This window comes from Macaca mulatta, chromosome 7 (assembly GCF_049350105.2).
Source record: "Macaca mulatta isolate MMU2019108-1 chromosome 7, T2T-MMU8v2.0, whole genome shotgun sequence".
Classification (NCBI taxonomy): Eukaryota; Metazoa; Chordata; class Mammalia; order Primates; family Cercopithecidae; genus Macaca; species Macaca mulatta.
In genome coordinates this window covers 136,819,468-136,838,733 of record NC_133412.1, presented here as the reverse complement: position 1 = coordinate 136,838,733, position 19,266 = coordinate 136,819,468, and the positions used below count along the sequence as shown (strand labels likewise).

General features: G+C 43.5%; 1 protein-coding gene and 1 long non-coding RNA gene across 3 annotated transcripts in view; one reads left to right on the top strand and one right to left on the bottom strand.

The window, feature by feature from the left end:
- Positions 1 to 41: 41 nt before the first annotated feature.
- Positions 42 to 16,090, bottom strand: LOC144330287 (uncharacterized). Its single transcript, XR_013396326.1, has 3 exons — positions 15,641 to 16,090; positions 4,010 to 4,331; positions 42 to 2,814 (listed from the first exon to the last, which is right to left on the bottom strand). It is a non-coding gene; the product is annotated as an uncharacterized LOC144330287 (long non-coding RNA).
- SGPP1 (sphingosine-1-phosphate phosphatase 1) overlaps positions 82 to 19,266 on the top strand; it is a 48,199-nt gene continuing 29,014 nt past the window's right edge. For both annotated transcript variants that reach the window (XM_077941131.1, XM_015143868.3), the window contains exon 1: positions 82 to 894. In XM_077941131.1, the coding sequence (XP_077797257.1) occupies positions 211 to 894 (684 nt within the window). In that variant the 5' untranslated portion in view covers positions 82 to 210. The remainder of the gene's footprint in view (positions 895 to 19,266) is intronic.

Below are 19,266 nucleotides of genomic sequence, written 5' to 3'. Positions count from 1 at the left end.
GCGCGCCGAGGCCGCGGGCGGTGGCGGGGCGCGCGCAGAGAGGGAGGGGCGCGCGAGGGCGCGCGGCGGCCGCAGCGGCCTGTGGCGCCGTCACCCGGCGCACTCCGGCGGGTAGAGCGCGGTGCCGGTACTGCTGCTGCTGGCCGAGAGCGCGGGGACAGTTCGGGGCTGTGCCGGGGGCCGGCCAGCCTTCCCGGGGGTTCTGTTATCATGTCGCTGAGGCAGCGCCTGGCCCAGCTGGTTGGCCGTCTGCAGGACCCGCAGAAAGTGGCCCGTTTTCAGCGGCTGTGCGGGGTGGAAGCGCCGCCGCGCCGCTCAGCAGATCCAAGGGAGGATGAGAAGGCGGAGGCGCCCCTCGCCGGAGACCCTCGACTGCGAGGGCGGCCGCCGGGGGCGCCCGGAGGACCCCAGCCGCCCGGGAGCGACCGCAATCAGTGCCCCGCCAAGCCGGACGGCGGCGGCTCCCCCAACGGCGTGCGGAACGGGCTGGCGGCCGAGCTGGGCCCGGCCTCGCCGCGGCGCGCGGGCGCCCTGCGCCGCAACTCGCTGACGGGCGAGGAGGGCCAGCTGGCCCGCGTGAGCAACTGGCCGCTCTACTGCCTGTTCTGCTTCGGCACGGAGCTGGGCAACGAACTCTTCTACATCCTGTTCTTCCCCTTCTGGATCTGGAACCTGGACCCTCTGGTGGGCCGGAGGCTCGTGGTCATCTGGGTGCTGGTCATGTACCTGGGCCAGTGCACCAAGGACATCATCCGCTGGCCGCGGCCCGCCTCGCCGCCCGTGGTCAAGTTAGAGGTCTTCTACAACTCCGAGTACAGCATGCCCTCCACTCATGCCATGTCCGGCACCGCCATCCCCATTTCTATGGTCCTCCTCACCTATGGCCGCTGGCAGGTAAGGTTCCCTCTCGTCCTGTTCAGCCTGGGGGAGTTCAAAGAACTCGGAGTTCTCTTTGCTCTCTGCATTTATTTTAATTCGGCCGTTCCCCTCCAAAGCCTCTCTTTCCACAGGTTTTCACAATACCCTCAAACAGGCCCTTTCTGGGTTTTGAAAAATTAAGTGATTGGGGGAAACTAGAGACTTAGCCATTGAATTATATTTTAATATTAAATTCCCATTTAATGCCTTTCTTAGAACCCAAAGGACACACTTTTTCTAGAGTAATATATTGTCATTGGGCTTTGGTTGAGTTTTTAAAACGGCTTTAATTCTTGCAATGCACAGTGGAAGTTAATTTTTAAAATAATTAATCGCTATGTAAACTAAGACCCAGTTTCACCGTAATATATGGTGCCTTCCCTGAAACTGATTGTTTCGGAAAGAGGTAAAGTCATTAGCTTTACCGTGAGACAGTGTTTACAAAACCTTGCTGTAATTCCAAAACAAACGTGCTAGTTTCAAGCAATGAAGTAATCGATTTTCAGCGAAATTCCCTTTATGGAAGTTAACGGAGCACAGTGTGAGTTGTTTTTAAGGGGTGTGGTTGCTACTTTGCTGATAAAGTTTAATTATCTTCTGGATTACTGATCTGTAGTATCTTAACAGTTGTTGAGCTACAACTGTAATACTATAGTATTATTACCTCATTAACTCTAAAAATGCATGGTTTAGAAGTTATTCTTAAAGATAGGGCTCTTGATCAGACTAGTGGGTTTATAAAAATGGCAAATGTGACAGCAGGTTCAGCCTGACAATCAGGAAGAGTTTTTTTTTTTTTTTTAACCCTCTCTGAAAACTGCCAAGGGAAGAGTTTTTAATGGTAATCGTTTTTATTTTGCTTACTTCTTTTGTCCTTCCGATGTTTATCTGTCTTTGAATTGTAAGATTTGTTAATCCTGCAGACCAGTCCCTTATTTTAAGAATAAAGTGCGTAATTATGGAGGCTCTAAGGAAACAAACTTCCTCTATTTTTCCCCTTTACTTCACAAAATCATTTTACATTGAGAAATACACATTCTGTGTAAAACTCCATTATGGTAAGCTTACTTATCCCACATTAAATTTCAGTGTAGATAAAATTTTATCCCCATGGATAATTCTGTGTAGTGCATCTCTCTCACAGTACATGGAAAATACGCATTGTGCATAGTAAGAATGGCAGAATTAGGAGGAAAGAGTACCATGGGAAGTTTTTTTCTGTTTAACCAAAGGAGCTGTACGGTGATGTTCAGATTGTGAAGCAGTGCTAACCTGTTTTGCGTGATAGATAAATATCTCGAATTTTTCATTTAATCTAAGTATTTATGAATTTAAAATTTTCAGTGAGCTGTGTTTGGCCTGATGATGTTAGCTGATGATGTTTCTCTTATTTTCATGAGACTTTTAGGATTCTGTAACAATAGAGCCTTTTATGATGCCTTCTCAGTGAGTAGCTATTTTGTATGCTATTAGTATTAGCAGTCAAAGTAAGAGAAAATAGCTATTTTTGCTCTTTATTTGTTCTGGACACATACTAACGAAGTCTGAAAACAGTACTGCTGAATCGTTTATGGGATATTGATATCCTAACATTTCAGAGTTGTTTGAATTATCAGAATAAGCTTAGATTTTAGTTTTTAAACCTAGTTTATTTAAATCAAAGTTTAGGAATTTGAGTATCATAGAATTTTAGACTTTGAAGCAGACTGGATGTTAGAAATCACCTGGTTTCAAACTGTCATTTTACAGATGTGCAAACTGACCAGTTACATTAAAATTAATCTTGTAATGCTTTAAATTTCTTGTTTTACATTTTTTCACTCTAAATTTGCATAATTTTTTGGTTAGCTGTTCTGAAAGAAAGCTTCCTGACGGAGTCTTGCTCTGTCGCCCAGGCTGAAGTGCAGTGGTGCAGTCTCCGCTCACTGCAACTTCCGCCTCCCGGGTTCAAGCAATTGTCTGCCTCAGCCTCTGGAGTAGCTGGGATTACAGGCGCCCGCCACCATGCTGGCTAATTTTTTTAGGATTTTTAGTAGAGACAGGGTTTCACCGTCTTGTCCAGGCTGGTCTTGTACTCCTGACATCAGGTGATCCACACGCCTTGGCCTCCCAAAGTGCTGGGATTACAGGTGTGAGCCACCACACCTGGCCTAAGCCTCCCTTATATGAAACTTCTGTGTTTATAAATGTTTGTAATAATCCAGTACAAAAAACAAGATGGCTTTTTAACCTTTTTCCTTTTTTTTCCCTAAGACTCGGGGTCTCACTATATTGTCTAGGCTGGTCTCGAACTCCTGGGCTCAAGTTCCAAAGTGCCACCTTGCTCAGCCCCTTTTCCTTTTTTTTTAAGATCCTTGTTATCTATTGAAAACAAAAGTACCCTCCTTTGCTTCAGTTGTTTGGGTCCTCTGCTCTGTCAATTAGTATTGTACTGCATTGGAGGCTTGTATAGAAAGCCTTTCCCCTAGAAACTGGGCGAAGAATTAAACAATGAAAGCCTGGTGTTTTTCTAAGAAGTTTTGGTTGGCAGTCTTGCCTATCTCCTGTGCCTCAGCTGCTTATTTGGTACAGGTATGGTTACTTATATATGCCTAGGATGCTGAAACATCTTTCGAAACTGAGTTCTCTTACATATACCATTCCTTTGTCTTGGCTTTACTGCTTCACTCCTCCCTACTACTTAATGTTTCTCCCCTCATTGAAATTTGCTCAAGATTCACCACCCAGAAAATTTTAAATTAACCCTTTCTGTTTCATTATTCCTCACTTACACTTGAAATGACAGTATATGGCCAGGTGTTCACCCCTGTTCACCCCTGTAATCCTAGCACTTTGGGAGGCTGAGGCGGGAGGATCCCTTGAGCCCAGGAGTTGGAGACCAGCCTGGGCAATATAGTGAGACCCTGTTTCTGCAAAAAAAAAAAAAAAAAATCAAAAATTAGCTGGGCATGGTGGCATATGCCTATAGTTCTAGCTAAAATTAGCTGGGCATGGTGGCATGTGCCTGTAGTTCTAGCTACTAGGGAGGCTGAGGTGGGAGCATCACTTGAGCCTGGGAGGCTGAGGCTGCAGTGAGCTGTGTTTGCACCACTGCATTCCAGCCTGGGTGATGGGTCAAGACCCTATCTCAGAGATAAACAAAGACAAGTGTACAAACTCGGGGGTTGTTTAAAAATGCAGATTTCTACATTTCCCAGGGTAAGTTTCCCAGTGATTCTGATCCATTAGATAAGTGAGGAGTTGTATTTCTTCAAGATTGTTGTCTCAGCTTCTTTGAAATTCCAGTCTTTGATTTTTTTTTTTTTTGGAAAACGAAATCTCTCTTTGTCGCCCAGGCTGGAGTGCAGGGTCGTGATCTCAGCTCACTGCAAACTCTACCTCCTGGATTCAAGCAATTCTCCTGACTCAGCCTCCTGAGTAGCTGGGACTACAGGAGCACACCACCACTCCCAGCTAATTTTTGTATTTTTAGTAGAGTTGGGGTTTCACCATGTTGGCCAGGATGATCTTGATCTCTTGACCTCGTGGTCCACCCCCCTCAGCCTCCCAAAGTGCTGGGATTACAGACATGAGTCATTGCGCCCCACCTGAATTTTTTTAAGGTACCGTTATAAGACAAAGGAGAGTTTGGAATAGTGTAGCTCCAAGTAGTTACTTAAAGAGTTTTCTGCATATATTTTATGGTGATGGATAATAGAAAATGTTATGACCTTTTTCCAGGGATTAAATAACTTGAGATCCATTGCGTAGGATAATGATTATTGCTCTCATATTATTCATTGGAATTTTTTGTGGCCCGAATTGGAAAACAAATTAAGAAAAAAAGGAGCATCTGATATAAAGACAATAAATAGTCCTTTGAAGAATAAGATAAACAATATGACGTTCCTTTTCCATTTATGTTTGCATGTTCTTTTCAAAAATAAAATTTCTTAATTTTTAAAGCTCTGACTTGAATTAATTTAATTTTAAAATAATATGGAATATAATCAGTTCTAATTGTATACTTTGTTTAATTATAAGGTTTTAGATTAGTTTCTTTTTTTTTTTGAGATGGAGTCTCGCTCTTTCGCCCAGGCTGGAGTGCAGTGGTCAGATCTCAGCTCACTGCAAGCTCCGCCTCCCGGGTTTACAACATTCTCCTGCCTCAGCCTCCCGGGTAGCTGGGACTACAGGCGCCTGCCACCACGCCCGGCTAGTTTTTTGTATTTTTTTAGTAGAGATGGGGTTTCACCGTGTTAACCAGGATGGTCTTGATCTCCTGACCTCATGATCCGCCCGTCTCGGCCTCCCAAAGTGCTGGGATTACAGGCTTGAGCCACCGCGCCCGGCCGATTAGTTTCATTTTTTAAAAATTAGTCTTTTTTTTTTTTTTTTTTTTTTGAGACAGCGTCTCATTCTGTCGCCCAGACTGGAGTGCAGTGGCACAGTTCCGGCTCACTGCAGCCTCAACCTCCCAGGCTTAAGTGATCCTCCCACCTCAGACTCCCAAGTAACTGGGACCACAGGCACACACTGCCATGGACAGATAATTTTGTTTGTTTGTTTATTGTAGAGACAGGGTTTTGCCATGTTGCTTAGGCTGGTCTTGAACTCCTGGGCTCAAGTGATCCTCCCACCTTGGCCTCCCAAAGTGCTGGTATTACAGGTGTCAGCAACCTTGCCCGGCCAAAAATTAGCCATAGCACTTACTTTGTAGACAACTCATTGCCAACTAGTCTTTCACTTTATGTGCTTTTACTACTTTGTATTTTAATAACTTATATTTTATAATATTAATTATATTAGTAATGTTATGATAACATTGTTAATATTTATTTATTTTGAGACGGTGTCTCACTCTGTTGCCCAGGCTGGAGTGCAGTGGTGCAATATTGGCTCACTGCAACCTCCGCCTCCTAAGTTCAGGTGATTCTCCTGCCTCAGCCTTCTGAGTAGCTGGGATTACAGGCACCCACCACCATGCCCAGCTAATTTTTTTTTTTTTTTCTCAGTAGAGACGGTATTTCACCATGTTGGTCAGGCTGACCTCAAACTCCTGACCTTGGATCTGCCCACCTCGGACTTCCAAAGTGCTGGGATTACAGGCATGAGCCACCGTGCCTGGCTGTTAATATATATTTTTAAGCACTTACTATGAATCTGAGATTGTTTGAAATGTCTTTTACCTAATTCACTCTTCTGTAATAATATCCCAATGTTTGATCCTATTATTAGCATGGGTTTACAGATGAGGAAACTGAGGTTCAGGGAGGTTATATTATATAACTTAAGCAAAGTAACATAGCCAGTAAGTGACAGGGCCTCAGACTGACTCAGGAGCTTATATAGAAAATTCATTTTAAATCACACTTTGTGTGTGATTTTTAAGTATGCTTGCAGTAATATTATTTTTGAAATATATGATTGGTTCTTAAAATACAAGAATAGCTTTTATATACTTTGAGAAGATAATTTGTGTTTGTGTATATACATGCATATGCAACATCCGCAAATATTTGTGTTTTAAACATGTATTAAGATGTTGACTGAAATCAAACGCTGATTTGTCACCTAATATAAATAAAAAATTTGATAAACACAGTAAGAGCTTTGGAAAAGAAACACACATAAGAATATTCTGTCAAAACGTGGTTTACTGTAAATAGAGGAAGCTATCTGTGAGGTCATGAAAAGATAAATGGAAGAAAGGCAAAGAGTAAGAGTTACAAAAGTAGGTCACAATAAAGACCAGAGGAGGCTGCAAGATCCAAGAAAAATTGATCACTATGGTAATTCTGGAAAGAAACACAGTTTATTAAAAAATTGAATTGGTTTGCCTCTTTTTTACTGAGCATGATACTTATGTTTGAAATTCACATTTTCCTGAGTTTATAAGTGCTTATTACTAATTCTTTTTTTCTTTTTTCTTTTTTTTTTTTTTTTTTTTTGGATACGGAGTTGTCTTCTTGTCACCAGGCTGGAGAGCAGTGGCATGATCGTGGCTAACTACAACCTCTGCCTCCTATGTTCAAATGATTCTTCTACCTCAGCCTCCTGTGTAGCTGGGATTACAGGTGCGCACCACCACACCTGGCTAATTTTTGTATTTTTTTTTTGAGATGGAGTCTTGCTGTGTCGCCCAGCCTGGAGTGCAGTGGCACGATCTTGGCTCACCCACCACATACCCATCTCTTCTAAAAATACAGAAATTAGACTGGGTGCTGTGGCTCACGCCTGTAATCCCAGCACTTTTGGAGGCCGAGGAGCATGGATCGCCTGAGGTCAGGAGTTCAAGACCAGCCTGACCAATATGGTGAAACCCTGTCTTTACTGAAAATACAAAAATTAGCTGGGTGTGGTGGTGGGTGCCTGTAGTCCCAGCTACTCGAGAGGCTGAGACAGGAGAATTGCTTGAACCTGGGAGGCAGAGGTTGCTTGAACCCTGGTGACAGAGTGAGACTCCGTGTTAAAAAAAAAAAAAAAGAAAAGAAAAAAAAACATGAAGAGGAGAGAACATTTCTTTCTCTGCCCCACAGCTTCTAGGGTCTTTTTTTCTAAAGGATTCAGTATTAGACTATTTCTTGTTTAGCTTCCCAGAGAAGTCCCAGCTACTCGGGAGGCTGAGACAGGAGAATTGCTTGAACTGGGAGGCAGAGGTTGCTTGAACCCTGGTGACAGAGTGAGACTCCGTCTCAAAAAAAATATGAAGAGGAGAGTACATTTCTTTCTTTGTCCCACAGCTTCTAGGGTCTTTTTTTTAAAGGATTCAGTGTTAGACATTTCTTGTTTAGCTTCTCAGAGGTAGTCCCTACTTTTGCAGACATACATTTATGTAGTTGTTTGTTTATTTTGAGACAGAATTTTGCTTTTGTTGCCCCGGCTGGAGTGCAATGGCACGACCTTGGCTCACTGCAACCTTAGGCTCCCAGGTTCAAGCGATTCTCCTGCTCAGCCTCCCAACTAGCTGGGATTACAGGTGCCCACCACCACGCCCAGCTAATTTTTTGAATTTTTAGTAGAAATGGGTTTTCAACGTGTTGGCCAGGCTGGTCTTGAGCTCTTGACCTCAGGTGATCCACCCGCCTCGGCCTCCCAAAGTGCTGGGATTACAGGCATGAGCCACCGCACCCGGCCTATATAGTTTATTATTCATACACAAGGTGACGTACTGTGCTGCTCTGGATCTTGCTTTTATCACTTAGTAATGTATTGCGAAGACCTTCTTTCCCCTCCCTCCCTCCCATTCTTCCTTCCATCCATCCATCTTTCTTTTCCTCTTTCTCTTTCCTTCCCATCCTTCCTTCCTTCCTTTCTATTCTTTTTTTCTTACCATTTTTGTTTTTACATAGGTTTCACCATGTTGCCCAGTTTGATCTCAATCTCCTGGGCTCAAATGATCCCCCTGCTTCGGCCTCCCAAAGTGCTGGGATTACAGGCATGAGCCACCATGCCCAAACTTTTTTTTTTTTTTTTTTAGATTCAGGCTCCCTCTGTCGCCCAGGATGGAGTGCAGTGGTGCCATCTTGGCTCACTGCAGCCTCCACCTTCCGTGTTCAAGCAATTCTCCTGTCCCAGCCTCCCAAATAGCTAGAATTACAGGCACCCACCACCATGCCCAGCTAATTTTATTTATTTATTTTTTCGTGTTTTCAGTAGAGATGGGGTTTCACTGTATTGGACAGGCGGGTCTCCAATTCCTGACCTTTAATGATGCACCCGCCTCTGCCTCCCAAAGCTCTGGGACTATAGGCGTGAGCCACCGTGTCTGGCCCTTTTTTTAAATTCCAACAATTAATGAATACTAATTATGTATCTGTGTTATTTTAAAATGCCTTACATAAATCTTTTTTTTTTTTTTTGAGACCGAGTTTCATGCTTGTTGCCTAGGCTGGAGTGCAGTGGCATGCGATCTCAGCTCACTGCAACCTCCACCTCCTGGGTTCAAGTGATTCTCCTGCATCAGCCTCCCTAGTAGCTAGGATTACAGGCGCCCACCACCATGCCCAGCTAATTTTTCTTTTTGTTTTTTTTCTTTTTGAGACAGAGTTTCACTCTTGTTGCCCAGTCTGGAATGCAAAGGCCCGATCTCAACTCATTGCAACCTCCACCTCTCAGGTTCAAACAATTCTCCTGCCTCAGCCTCCCGAGTAGCTGGGATTACAGACATGCTACCACGCCCGGCTAATTTTTGTATTTTTAGTAGAGACGGGGTTTTGCCATATTGACCACGCTGGTCTTGAACTCCTGACCTCAGTGATCCACCTGCTGCAGCCTCCCAAAGTGCTGGAATTACAGGTGTGAGCCACCATACCTGGCCTAAATTAATTCTTTTAATACTCATGAAATCCTGTATTTTCACTAGTTTGCCAAAGAAACTGAGGCAGAGGACGGTTGACTAACTTGCCCAAGATTACTCAGCAAGTACATACCTTACAGAGCCTGGATTCAAACCCAGGCACTTTGACTGCAAAATGATGCTATACTACTGGATCATGTTGCTGCTTCTCTCTGTCTCTCTCTCTCTCTCTATATATATATATATATATTTTTTTTTTTTTTTCTTTTCTTTTTGTTTTTTGAGATGGAGTCTCACTTTGTCACCCAGGCTGGAGTGCAGTGGTGCGATCTCAGCTCACTGCAACCTCCATCTCCCGGGTTCAAGCAATTCTCCTGTCTCAGCCTCCTGAGTAGCTGGGATTATAGGCACGTGCCAACATGCCTGGCTAATTTTTGTATTTTTAGTAGAAATGGGGTTTCACCATGTTGGCCAGGCTGGTCTTGAACTCCTGACCTCAAGTGATCTGCCCACCTTAGCCTCTTAAAGCGTCCATATTAATACATTCTACATTTTATATATATATATATATATATACACACATATATATATATATGGAGAGAGAGAGAGAGAGGGAGAGGCAAACAGAGAAGGAGAGAGAAAATGCTATATAATTTTTGTCACATTTGCATGCTGTTCCAATATATTAATATGACATAATTTAATAAGTTGACTATTTCTATACATATATTTAGATATTTATTTATTTTCCCAGAGCTCCCCTCAAGAAATATTCCAATACCTTTAGTTTTCCAGTCGTTTGCTAGTATAATGACACAGTGACTGTTTGTTGGAACACATTACTATGTCAAAGAATATATAGGCATTTAAATTTTAACAGATAACGTAAAATTGCCTGTCATAAAGACTACTAACTTACATTCCTCCCGGAAATGTATGAGAGTATCTGGTTTCCTATGCTCTTACTGTTGCAGTATGTTATCAAATTTATTGATCTTCCTCAAAATAATTTTTCTTAAATTTTTAAAAAATAATTTTTACATGGCCGGGTGTGGTGGCTCATGCCTGTAATCACAGCACTTTGGGAGGCTGAGGTGGGCAGATCACCTGAGGTCAGACATGGAGAAACCCTGTCTCTACTAAAAATATAAAAATTAGCTCGGTGTGGTGGCAGGCACCTGTAATCCCGGCTACTCAGGAGGCTGAGGCAGGAGAATCGCTTGAACCTGGGAGGTGGAGGTTGCAGTGAGCCAAGATCATGCCACTGCACTCCAGCTTGGATGACAGGAGCGAAACTCCATCTCAAAAAAAAAAAAAGTGTATGTGTATATATATATAAAAAATATATATATAAAATATATATTATATATAAGTAATTTTAACGTTGTATTTAATTTGAATTAATCTTATGAGTGAAGTTGAAGAACATTCCATAGGTTTATTGACTACTTATGTTTCCTTTTCTGTGAGCTGTCTATTCAAAGCGTTTCTCTTATTTTTTTCAGTTAGATTATTGGTATTTTACTTACTGATCTTTACAGACTTTAAAAAATATTTTATTTCTATGGATACCTAGTAGGCATATTTATAGGGTACATGTTGATTTTTAAAAACTGTATCTTTTTTAGTGGTTGCTTCACCTTAAAATAATACTACACTAGTTCAAGTATAGCATCAGAACCTTGCAACAGTATGTTTCCACTTTTCCCCGCCCTGCCTTCGTCATGCATTTATATCTACATATGTCCTAAGACACACAATTCATCATTATTATTTTTGTATAATGTTCCAATATATGATATAGAATGTCCTAATATGGTTTTGAAATTATAAAACCTAATATGGTTTTATAATTTTTCTCCTACCTAAAGAGCCTCTTTTCACATTTTTTCTACTACAGATCTGCTGGTGATAACATTTCCTTAGCTCTTTTATTTGAAAAATATTTTGAATTAATTTTTGGAAAAATATTTTCATGAGATACAGAATTCCAAAAACGAAGAGATACAGAATTCAGAATTCTAGGTTGATAGTTTTGTGTTTTCTCTTGGCACTTCTTTTTTTTTTTTTTTTTTTTTTTTTTTTTTTTGAGACGGAGTCTCGCTCTGTCGCCCGGGCTGGAGTGCAGTGGCCGGATCTCAGCTCACTGCAAGCTCTGCCTCCCGGGTTTACGCCATTCTCCTGCCTCAGCCTCCCGAATAGCTGGGACTACAGGCGCCCGCCACCTCGCCCGGCTAGTTTTTTGTATTTTTTTTAGTAGAGACGGGGTTTCACCGTGTTAGCCAGGATGGTCTCGATCTCCTGACCTCGTGATCCGCCCGCCTCGGCCTCCCAGAGTGCTGGGATTACAGGCTTGAGCCACCGCGCCCGGCCTTTTTTTTTTTTTTTTTGAGATGGAGTCTTGTGTTCTTCCCCAGGATGGCATGCAGTGGCCTGATCTTGGCTCACTGCAACCTCCACCTCCTGGGTTCAAGCAGTTCTCCTGCCTCAGCCTCCCAAGTAGCTGGGACTACAGGCGAGCACCAACATGCCAGACTAATTTTTTTGTAATTTTAGTAGACATAGGGTTTCACCATGTTGGCCAGGCAGGTCTCAAACTCCGAACCTCAAGTAATCTGCCCGCCTCAGCCTCCCAAAGTGTTGGGATTACGGTTGTAAACCACTGTGCCCAGCCACTTTTGGCACTTTAGTACTATGTTGTACCATTGCCTTCTGGCTTGCATAGTTTTTGGCAAAAATCTGCTGAAATTCTTATTTGTGATCCCCAGTACTTAATATGTATTGTTTATTCTGGCTGGTTTTAAAAATTTCTCTTTTTCCCTAGTTTTGAGCAATTTAAAAATGATATGCTTTAACATGCTTTTTTCTTTATATTTCTTCTGCTTTGAGGTCATTGAGCTTGAATCCATGGGTTTGTAGTTTTCATTATATTTGGAAGATCTTCAGCATTATTTTTAGAATGTTTTTCCTCTCCCTTCCCCACTTCCATTCTCTTCTTTTGAAATTCCAATTTCAGGCTGGGTGGGATGGCTCACGCCTATAACCCCAGCACTTTGGGAGGCCGAGGCTGGCGGATCACGAGGTCAGGAGATCAAGATCATCCTGGCTAACACAGTGAAACCCTGTCTCTACTAAAAATACAAAAAAATTAACTGGGCATGGTGGCAGGCGTCCCAGCTACTCGGGAGGCTGAGGCAGGAGAATGGTGTGAACCCGGGAGGTGGAGCTTGCAGTGAGCTGAGATCATGCCACTGCACTCCAGCCTGGGTGAGAGTGATACTCCATCTCAAAAAAAAAAAAAGAAGAAATTACAATTTCATGTGTTTTAAACTGTTCCTTCACAGGTCACTGAAGCTGTATTCTTTCTTTTTCTTTTTTCCAGCATTTTTGCTTTCCCTGCTTCCCTTTTTACAGTTTCTGTTGCTGTGGCTTTAAGTTCACTTACCTGTTCTTTTGCAATCTCTAATTTTCTGGTAATTTTATCAAGTAGGATAGTGTATAATTTCAGATTCTGTGTAGTTTATATCTAAAAATTGCATTTGGGTCTTTTAAAAAATCCTCTATATTCTTGAGTAAGTTCAGAAGATTTTTAAAAGTTATAATTGGGTCCTGGGCACAGTGACTCACACCTGTAATCCCAGCACTTTGGGAGGCCAAAGCAGGCGGATCACCTGAGGTCAGCAGTTTGAGACCAGCCTGACCAACATGGAGAAACCCCATCTCTACTGAAAATACAAAAATTAGCTGGCATGGTGGTGGGTGCCTGTAATCCCAGCTACTTGGGAGTCTGAGGCAGGAGAATTGCTTGAACCCAGGAGGTGGAGGTTGCTGTGAACTGAGATTGTGCCACTGCACTCCAGCCTGGGTGACAGCATGAGACTCTGTCTCAAAAAAAAAAAAAAATTGGCCGGGCGCGGTGGCTCAAGCCTGTAATCCCAGCACTTTGGGAGGCCGAGACGGGCGGATCACGAGGTCAGGAGATCGAGAGACGATCCCGGCTAACACGGTGAAACCCCGTCTCTACTAAAAAAAATACAAAAAAATAGCCGGGCGAGGTGGCGGGCGCCTGTAGTCCCAGCTACTCGGGAGGCTGAGGCAGGAGAATGGCGTAAACCCGGGAGGCGGAGCTTGCAGTGAGCTGAGATCCGGCCACTGCACTCCAGCCTGGGTGACAGAGCAAGACTCCGTCTCAAAAAAAAAAAAAAAAAAAAAAAAAAAAAAAAATTATTGGGTATAGAGTCTCACTGTCACCCAGACTGGGGTTCAATTGAGAGATCTTAAACCCAAGAGCCTCGAACTCTTCGGTTTAAGGGAACCTCCTGCCTCAGCATCCAGAGTAGCTAGGACCGCAGGTGCTAGCTACTTTTTATAAAAAAATTAACTAAAAAAAAAAAAAATTAATTAAAAAATTAATTTTTAAAAAATTTTTAAATTTTTTTAATTTTTAATTTTTTGGTTTGTTTTTTTGAGTCAGAGTCTTGCTCTGTTGCCCAGGCTAGAGTGCAATGGTGCGATATTGGCTCACTGCAACTTCCGCCCCCTGGATTCAAGTGATTCTCCTGCCTCAGCCTCCGAAGTAGATGGGATTACAGGTGCTTGCCACTGCGCCCAGGTAATTTTTGTATTTTTAGTAGAGATGGGGTTTCACCATGTTGGCCAGGCTGGTCTCGAACCCCTGGGCTCATGCTGTCCTCTCACCCCGTTTTCCCAAAGTGCTGGGATTACAGCACCTTGCCCAGACAATTTGTAAGATGTTTTATAGCAGTCTTAAGGTATTTATCTTCTAATTCCATCATATTTGTCCTCTTTCTCTGTTTCTAATATTTCTCCTGATTATAGATCATATTTTCCTAACTCCTTGCTCGGTAATTTTTATAGAGTTTTGGATTTTGTTGTATTTTTTTATATAGTCTTGGACTTTGTTCTGGTGTGCAGTTAAATTACTTGTCAGTTTAAATCCTTCTAGGTTTGATAGGATGGTCCGGAATAATCGTAGGCTAAGGCTAATTTAGCCTCACTGCTTACATGATAACCTTCCAACCATTCCACCCAATTCCCTCTTCACTGCTTGATGGGAAAGCAATTGCAAGCTTATATGAGCTTTGGGAATTGTTTGGCCTGCTCCTTTCCAGTAGTTTTTTCTCCACTCTGGTGGACTTTCTCCCCATGCATGCACAGATTAGTACTCAGCCAGCAACTTCATGAGTTCCCTCTACACATCTCCAGGGCTCAGTCTCTGAGATTTGTCTCTCCAATACTCTGTCCTGCAAATTACAGCCTTTTCAGCCTCTGAGAATACTAGTCTTTCTCCCCTTAACTCAGGGAAACTGCTGGACTCAGTTTTGATTCTTCCTCCTGTGCTCTACAGCCTGGAAACTGCCTATAGCAGCAGGATAATGCAATCACAGGGCTCATTGTTTCCCTTTTCTCATGGATATGAGTTTCACAAGAAAAACTCTCAAAAAAAAAAGGAGGATTTATTCAAAAAACATAAACACACAACAGAATGCTTCATAAGTCACTTTATTTATTTATTTATTTCTTTATTATTATTTTTTTTTTGGAGACGGAGTCTCGCTCTGCCACCCAGGCTGGAGTGCAGTGGCCGGATCTCAGCTCACTGCAAGCTCCGCCTCCCGGGTTTACGCCATTCTCCTGCCTCAGCCTCCTGAGTAGCTGGGACTACAGGCGCCCGCCACCTCGCCCGGCTAGTTTTTTGTATTTTTTAGTAGAGACGGGGTTTCACCGTGTTAGCCAGGATGGTCTCGATCTCCTGACCTCGTGATCCGCCCGTCTCGGCCTCCCAAAGTGCTGGGATTACAGGCTTGAGCCACCGCGCCCGGCCCATAAGTCACTTTAAACAATAAAATAGGCAATAGTAACATTTTTATAAGCATACTCAGGTATACTAATGACAGTTGCACAGGTACAACAGTTATGAGCAGATGAACTGTATTCATAAAGTAGGTCATTGGCTGGGCGTGGTGGCTCACGCCTGTAATCCCAGCACTTTGGGAGGCTGAGGCAGGCGGATCACCTGAGGTGAGGAGTTCGAGACCAGCCTGGCCAACATGGTGAATCCCTGTCTCTACTGAAAATATAAAAAATTAACTGGGTGTGGTGGTAGGCGCCTGTAATCCCAACTACTCAGGAGGCTGAGGCAGGAGAATCACTTGAACTCAGGAGGTGGAGGTTGCAGCGAGCCAAGATCACACCATTGCACTCCAGCCCGAGCAACAAGAGCGACACTCCGTCTCAAAAAGCAAACAAAAAAAAGGAGGTCGGCCGGGAGCTCATGCCTGTAATCCCAGCACTTTGGGAGGCTGAGGCAGGAGGATAACTTGAGCTCAGGATACTAGCCTGGGCAACATGGTGAAACCCCATCACTACAAAAATACAGAAAGTTAACCAGGCATGGTGGTGTGTGCCTGTAGTCCCAGCTACTCTGGAGGCTAAGGTGGGGAAAATCACCCGAGGCTGCAGTGAGCTGTAACCACATCACTGTACTCTAGCTTGGGCAACTGAGTGAGACCCTGTCTCAAAAAAAAAATAATAATAATAGAAGGAGGTCAAGGCTGGGCATGGTGGCACCTGCCTGTAATCCCAGCACTTTGGAAAGCCAAAGCAGGAGGATCACTTGAAGCCAGGAGTTCGAGACCAGCCTGGGCAAAAAATCAAGACCCTGTCTTTACACAAAATTTAAAACTTAGCCAGGTGTGGTGGTATGTACTTGTAGTCCCAGATATGGAAGCTGAGGTGGGAGGATCACTTGAGCCCAGGAGTTGGAGGCTGCAGCGAACTATGATCATGCCACTCTGTCTTAGCCTGGGAGATAGAACGAGACCCTGTAAGTAAAAAATGAAAATTAAAAAAAAATAAAGAGTTAAAAAAAGTGAAGTACAAACATGTATCACTATGGCTGGTAATTGTGTGAACTCTACTTTATTAACTGTGATCATCATCTGAAATACCATGATAGACAACCTGAGCCTTTTGATGAGATCCATCAAAAACCACATGGGCCAGCTACCACACGTGCAGTCACCCAAAGAGTCAAGATCTCAAGAAATTTTATCTTTCACAAATGCAGATGTACATCACTTCATTTATTAAGTTTCTACATTTTTACCTTGAGAACCAGGGAAGCTGATGGTGTAACTCCCAGTCCATGGCTGAAAGCCTCAGGATCTGGGTGGTTGCTGGTGTAAGTATGTGCTGGAATCCAAAGACTGGTGAGCCTGGAGTTCTAACATCCAAGGCAGCAGAAGAAAAGCCTGTCCCAGCTCCCAGAGAATCCAGTTCACCTTCTGGATATGTTCTCTCTGGGCCTCCTGCAGATTAGATGGTGCATGCCAACACTGAGGGCAGATCTTTCCCATCTAGTCCGCTCTGACTCATACACTAATCTCCTCTGGAAACATGCTCACAGACACACCTAAAATGATACTTTACCAGATTTCTAGATATTTCTTAATCCAGTCAAGCTCACACCTAAAATTAAGTCCAAAAATTCAGACCTTTTCAACTTCACACCCATATGTGTAAACTATACACAATTTCCATGTAAAGACAATAGCAAGAAAATACTTCACCTAACATGATACAGCTACCCCATGTACATCAAAAATGTGCTAATTTCTTCCCTAGAATTTGGCTTTCAACTTCCAGGATTTTAATATTTTGGGTTTGTAATTTTCAGGATTTTAGATATTAGAGGTTTTAGACTTTAGAGATTTTGATCTTTCAGGATTTCAACATTCAGGATTGTGTCTTTTGGGATTATGACTGACACCAGTTCTGACATAGACTGTTTAGGCCACAGAGCCTAAATAGTTGCTATAAGGCTCTTTACAAAAAGCTTTGCTAAGTCCCTGACTTAGATAGTGTCAATGGCAGTAGAGAGAAATGGGTGAATTTGATAGATACTAAGAGGCAGAATTGACAAAACATGGTGACTTATTGGATATATCAGTAAGAAGGAAAAAAGTATTGTTCTGAGGTTTCCTGCTTGGCAAGCTGAGAAGTAGGAGTTTGGTTTATAGAAATAGCAAATATTGAAAGTCGTTCAGATTTGGGGAAAGTGGCAAGGGCATGGAGATGACTTCAGTTTTAGGTATGTTGAGTTTGAGGTGTCTGTAAGTCATCTGGAGCTGTCCAGGAGATGGTTCTATACATGAAAGATCAGGACTGGTTTCGTGTCATCAGCATATAGGTGCAATATGAGGTGGTGAGAGTGGATAATATTGCCCTGAAAGAGTACACACAGAAGAAGAGAGGGTCTGCTGGGCACAGTGGCGCACATCTGTAATCCCAGCACTTTGGGAGGCTGAGAAGGGTGGATTCCTTGAGCCCAGGAGCTGAAGACCAGGTTGGGCAACATGGTGAAACCGCCCCACCCTTTTTTTTTTTTTGAGACAGTTTCGTTCTTGTTGCCCAGGCTGGAATGCAATGGCACGATCTCGGCTGACTGCAACCTCCACCTCCAGGGTTCAAGTGATTGTTCTGCCTTAGCCTCCTGAGTGACTGGAATTACAGGCATCTGCCACCATGCCTAATTTTTTGTATTTTTAGTAGAGATGGGGTTTCATCACATTGGCCAGGCTGGTCTCGAACTCCTGACCTGAAGTGAGCCACCCATCTCAGCCTCCCAAAGTTCTGGGATTACAGGCATGAGCCACTGTGCCCAGCCAAAACCCCATTCTCTATGAAAAATACAAAAAAAAATAGCTAGGCATGGTGCCATGTGCCTGTAGTCCCAACTACTTGGAAGGCTGAGGTGGGAGAAACACCTAAGCCTGGGAAGTTAAAACTACAGTGAGCCATGACCGCGCTAACTGCACGTCAGTCTGGGGGATGGAGTGAGATCTTTTCTCAAAATAAATAGCAGAGGGTCTAGGAAAAGAATCTTTAAAGATATCAATATTCAAAGAATGGATAGAGTAAAAAGAACCTGAAACAGTCTGGATGTGGTGGCTCATGCTTGTAATCCTAGCACTTTGGGAGGCCGAGGCTGGAGGATTGCTGGAGCCAGGAGTTCAAGACCAGCCTGGGCAACATAGTGAGACCCGGGTGCTACGGGAAAAAAAAAAAAAAAAAATTAACCACGTGTTGCGGCTCATGCCTGTAGTCCTAGCTGCTAAGGAGGCTGAGATGGGAGAATCCCTTGAGCCCAGGAGGTCAAAGCTGCAGTGAGCTTTGAAGGCACCACAGCACTCCAGCCTGGGCAACAGAGTGAGACCTTGTCTCAAAAGAAAACAGAAGAAAACCTGTAACAGAATATGAAAAATAGCAGTTTGAGAGGTAAGACTATATCTTAGGGATAGTCTATGTATGTGCTGGGGGTTCTAGTAAAAAACTTATTTGGACTAGCTTAAGCAAAAAGAGGACATTTATTTGAAGGCTAGAAGGGGCATCTCATGGAAGCCAAGGGTAAGAAAGTGCTTTTGGACCTTCTGAGGGATTGGAACCAGACTCTGGACCCCTATCAGAACTAAAGGTCCACTCTCAATCTTTGTTTCTTAGGGTTGCATGGTCTCTTATTTCTGCTGCTTTCTTCTCTCTCTCTGTTTTCATACACACATGTCTGCCTCACTCATAGTTCTATTTTTATAAGTTCAAGCACACAGTAGAGACTCTCTTTCTGACTTTATTTGCAGCTACTTTTAGAAAAAAGAATCTGATTGGCTCAGCATAGCCAGTGGTTTTGCTTCCCTAGGGCCAAGTGTCCATTCCTGATCCAAGTAGCTGTGGTCAAGGGAACAGGATCACAAGGGATGGGCATATCTCCAGGGCCACACTGCTGGGTCCAAGTGGGGGATGTTTTCAGAAGAGAGGGGTGTAGATTGGACAGTATCATAAAAAGAATGTAGTACTGGCCGGGCGCGGTGGCTCAAGCCTGTAATCCCAGCACTTTGGGAGGCCGAGACGGGCGGATCACGAGGTCAGGAGATCGAGACCATCCTGGCTAACACGGTGAAACCCCGTCTCTACTAAAAAGTACAAAACACTAGCCGGGCGAGGTGGCGGGCCCCTGTAGTTCCAGCTACTCGGGAGGCGGAGGCAGGAGAATG